Source organism: Salmo salar, unplaced genomic scaffold (assembly GCF_905237065.1).
Source record: "Salmo salar unplaced genomic scaffold, Ssal_v3.1, whole genome shotgun sequence".
NCBI lineage: Eukaryota > Metazoa > Chordata > Actinopteri > Salmoniformes > Salmonidae > Salmo > Salmo salar.
Window position 1 is genome coordinate 113,256 of NW_025548701.1, and position 4,245 is coordinate 117,500.

General features: G+C 50.8%; 1 protein-coding gene across 2 annotated transcripts in view; it reads right to left on the minus strand.

Annotated features, from left to right (window-relative positions):
- Positions 1-302: 302 nt before the first annotated feature.
- LOC123733228 (caspase recruitment domain-containing protein 11) overlaps positions 303-4,245 on the minus strand; it is an 11,176-nt gene continuing 7,233 nt past the window's right edge. Inside the window, exons 5-6 of one of the 2 annotated variants that reach the window (XM_045712668.1) lie at positions 1,038-1,153; positions 303-526 (exon numbers count right to left, since the gene is read on the minus strand). In XM_045712668.1, coding sequence (XP_045568624.1) covers positions 322-526; positions 1,038-1,153 — 321 coding nt within the window. In that variant the 3' untranslated portion in view covers positions 303-321. Of the gene's footprint in view, positions 527-549; positions 769-1,037; positions 1,154-4,245 lie in introns of those variants that run through there. The other variant, XM_045712669.1, reaches the window with a different exon arrangement.

Consider the following 4,245-nt stretch of genomic DNA (forward strand, 5'->3'; position numbering starts at 1 on the left):
AGTGTGTGTGTGTGTGTGTGTGTGTGTGTGTGAGGTGTGTGTGTGTGTGTGAGGTGTGTGTGTGTGTGTGTGTGTGTGTGAGGTGTGTGTGTGTGTGTGTGTGTGTGTGTGTGTGTGTGTGTGTGTGTGTGTGTGTGTGTGTGTGTGTGTGTGTGTGTGTGTGTGTGTGTGTGTGTGTGTGTGTGTGAGGTGTGTGTGTGTGTGTGTGTGTGTGAGGTGTGTGTGAGGTGTGTGTGTGAGGTGTGTGTGTGTGTGTGTGTGTGTGTGTGTGTGTGTGTGTGTGTGTGTGTGTGTGTGTGTGTGTGTGTGTGTGTGTGTGTGTTACAGCAGGTCTTGCTCCACCCAGACAGTCTTCCTCTGTTCCTCCTGGATTCTGTCTTTCACCACTCTGATGAGGTCATCAGGCCCAGCCCATTCCTCAGGCTCCAGACACGCATAGAGGCATGGGACGCTCTCCAGCTCTCTCTCTCTGCTGCGACACACTCTGACAAACTCCTCCTCACTGTCCACACGCAGGGGCAGCTTCCTGTTGGAGACAGAGGTCAGGGGTTAGAGGTCAGGGGTTAGGGACGCTCTCCAGCTCTCTCTCTCTGCTGCGACACACTCTGATAAACTCTTCCTCACTGTCCACACGCAGGGGCAGCTTCCTGTTGGAGACAGAGGTCAGGGGTTAGAGGTCAGGGGTTAGGGACGCTCTCCAGCTCTCTCTCTCTGCTGCGACACACTCTGATAAACTCTTCCTCACTGTCCACACGCAGGGGCAGCTTCCTGTTGGAGACAGAGGTCAGGGGTTAGAGGTCAGGGGTTAGGGACGCTCTCCAGCTCTCTCTCTCTGCTGCGACACACTCTGACCTCCTCACTGTCCACACGCAGGGGCAGCTTCCTGTTGGAGACAGAGGTCAGGGGTTAGAGGTCAGGGGTTAGGAACGCTCTCCAGCTCTCTCTCTGCTGCGACACACTCTGACACTCCTCACTGTCCACACGCAGGGGCAGCTTCCTGTTGGAGACAGAGGTCATGGGGTTAGAGGTGAGAGTACCTTAGCTTCCTGATGTTCTTGTCACAGATCTTGATGTGGATGATGATTGGGTAGATCTCTCTCCTCAGCAGGTCTTTAACACAGCTCACGTCAGCCTCCATCAAGCAGTGTTTACCCTGCGCCCACAACAGACCTGGGATCAAATACTATTAACACAGCTCACGTCAGCCTCCATCAAGCAGTGTTTACCCTGCGCCACAACAGACCTGGGATCAAATACTATTAACACAGCTCACGTCAGCCTCCATCAAGCAGTGTTTACCCTGCGCCACAACAGACCTGGGATCAAATACTATTAACACAGCTCACGTCAGCCTCCATCAAGCAGTGTTTACCCTGCGCCACAACAGACCTGGGATCAAATACTATTAACACAGCTCACGTCAGCCTCCATCAAGCAGTGTTTACCCTGCACCACAACAGACCTGGGATCAAATACTATTAACACAGCTCACGTCAGCCTCCATCAAGCAGTGTTTACCCTGCGCCACAACAGACCTGGGATCAAATACTATTAACACAGCTCACGTCAGCCTCCATCAAGCAGTGTTTACCCTGCGCCCACAACAGACCTGGGATCAAATACTATTAACACAGCTCACGTCAGCCTCCATCAAGCAGTGTTTACCCTGCGCCCACAACAGACCTGGGATCAAATACTATTAACACAGCTCACGTCAGCCTCCATCAAGCAGTGTTTACCCTGCGCCCACAACAGACCTGGGATCAAATACTATTAACACAGCTCACGTCAGCCTCCATCAAGCAGTGTTTACCCTGCACCACAACAGACCTGGGATCAAATACTATTAACACAGCTCACGTCAGCCTCCATCAAACAGTGTTTACCCTGCGCCCACAACAGACCTGGGATCAAATACTATTACAAATATCTCAATTACTTTCACATACATTTACAAAATCAACAAGTGATTGATTATTGGAATGTACTTGGAAATACCCTTGGAAAAAGTATTGGCATGTATTTGAAAATACTAAAATACACAGATTTTTTTAAATCCCACTCAGGTTTCTGGAAGGCTGCCCACGTGCACCCTCTCTAGAAAGGTGGGGAACCCTGGGTAATGATCTCCTGGTCTCTAAACTGTCTTGTCTCTCAGGTTTCTGGAAGGCTACCCACGTGCACCCTCTCTAGAAAGGTGGGGAACCCTGGGTAATGATCTCCTGGTCTCTAAACTGTCTTGTCTCTCAGGTTTCTGGAAGGCTGCCCACGTCCACCCTCTCTAGAAAGGTGGTGAACCCTGGGTAATGATCTCCTGATCTCTAAACTGTCTTGTCTCTCAGGTTTCTGGAAGGCTACCCACGTGCACCCTCTCTAGAAAGGTGGGGAACCCTGGGTAATGATCTCCTGGTCTCTAAACTGTCTTGTCTCTCAGGTTTCTGGAAGGCTACCCACGTGCACCCTCTCTAGAAAGGTGGGGAACCCTGGGTAATGATCTCCTGATCTCTAAACTGTCTTGTCTCTCAGGTTTCTGGAAGGCTGCCCACGTCCACCCTCTCTAGAAAGGTGGGGAACCCTGGGTAATGATCTCCTCATCTCTAAACTCTCTTGTCTCTCAGGTTTCTGGAAGGCTACCCACGTCCACCCTCTCTAGAAAGGTGGGGAACCCTGGGTAATGATCTCCTCATCTCTAAACTGTCTTGTCTCTCAGGTTTCTGGAAGGCTGCCCACGTGCACCCTCTCTAGAAAGGTGGGGAACCCTGGGTAATGATCTCCTGGTCTCTAAACTGTCTTGTCTCTCAGGTTTCTGGAAGGCTGCCCACGTGCTCCCTCTCTAGAAAGGTGGGGAACCCTGGGTAATGATCTCCTGATCTCTAAACTGTCTTGTCTCTCAGGTTTCTGGAAGGCTGCCCACGTGCACCCTCTCTAGAAAGGTGGGGAACCCTGGGTAATGATCTCCTGGTCTCTAAACTGTCTTGTCTCTCAGGTTTCTGGAAGGCTACCCACGTGCACCCTCTCTAGAAAGGTGGGGAACCCTGGGTAATGATCTCCTGGTCTCTAAACTGTCTTGTCTCTCAGGTTTCTGGAAGGCTGCCCACGTGCTCCCTCTCTAGAAAGGTGGGGAACCCTGGGTAATGATCTCCTGGTCTCTAAACTGTCTTGTCTCTCAGGTTTCTGGAAGGCTGCCCACGTGCACCCTCTCTAGAAAGGTGGGGAACCCTGGGTAATGATCTCCTCATCTCTAAACTGTCTTGTCTCTCAGGTTTCTGGAAGGCTGCCCACGTGCACCCCCTCTCTAGAAATGTGGGGAACCCTGGGTAATGATCTCCTGGTCTCTAAACTGTCTTGTCTCTCAGGTTTCTGGAAGGCTGCCCACGTCCACCCTCTCTAGAAAGGTGGGGAACCCTGGGTAATGATCTCCTGGTCTCTAAACTGTCTTGTCTCTCAGGTTTCTGGAAGGCTGCCCACGTGCTCTCTCTCTAGAAAGGTGGTGACCCCTGGGTAATGATCTCCTGGTCTCTAAACTGTCTTGTCTCTCAGGTTTCTGGAAGGCTGCCCACGTCCACCCTCTCTAGAAAGGTGGGGAACCCTGGGTAATGATCTCCTGGTCTCTAAACTGTCTTGTCTCTCAGGTTTCTGGAAGGCTGCCCACGTCCACCCTCTCTAGAAAGGTGGGGAACCCTGGGTAATGATCTCCTGGTCTCTAAACTGTCTTGTCTCTCAGGTTTCTGGAAGGCTGCCCACGTGCTCTCTCTCTAGAAAGGTGGTGACCCCTGGGTAATGATCTCCTGGTCTCTAAACTGAACATTTTAGAATCTTCAATCAACAGCTTAGATCTTTTCTAGCTTCAAAATGTACTTCAGTTGTGGCTGAACAAGGACGTGGTAAATATAAATCTAGCAGTTTTTTTTTCTGTACATTGGCTGGTAGTCTACACTTAGATTTGACTTGATTCAATTGTTTTGTTTATAAAGCCCTCTTGTGAAAACTTGTGTCTGCAGAGCTCTCTGCACCTTGATGCTCCGGGGCCTCCAGGGCAGTTCCAGTAGTTAATGGATGGACCTCAATGGAATGATCTGCAGAGCTCTCTGCACCTTGATGCTCCGGGGCCTCCAGGACAGTTCAAGTTGTTAATGGAGGACCTCAATGGAATGATCTGCAGAGCTCTCTGCACCTTGATGCTCCGGGGCCTCCAGGACAGTTCAAGTAGTTAATGGAGGACCTCAATGGAATGATCTGCAGAGC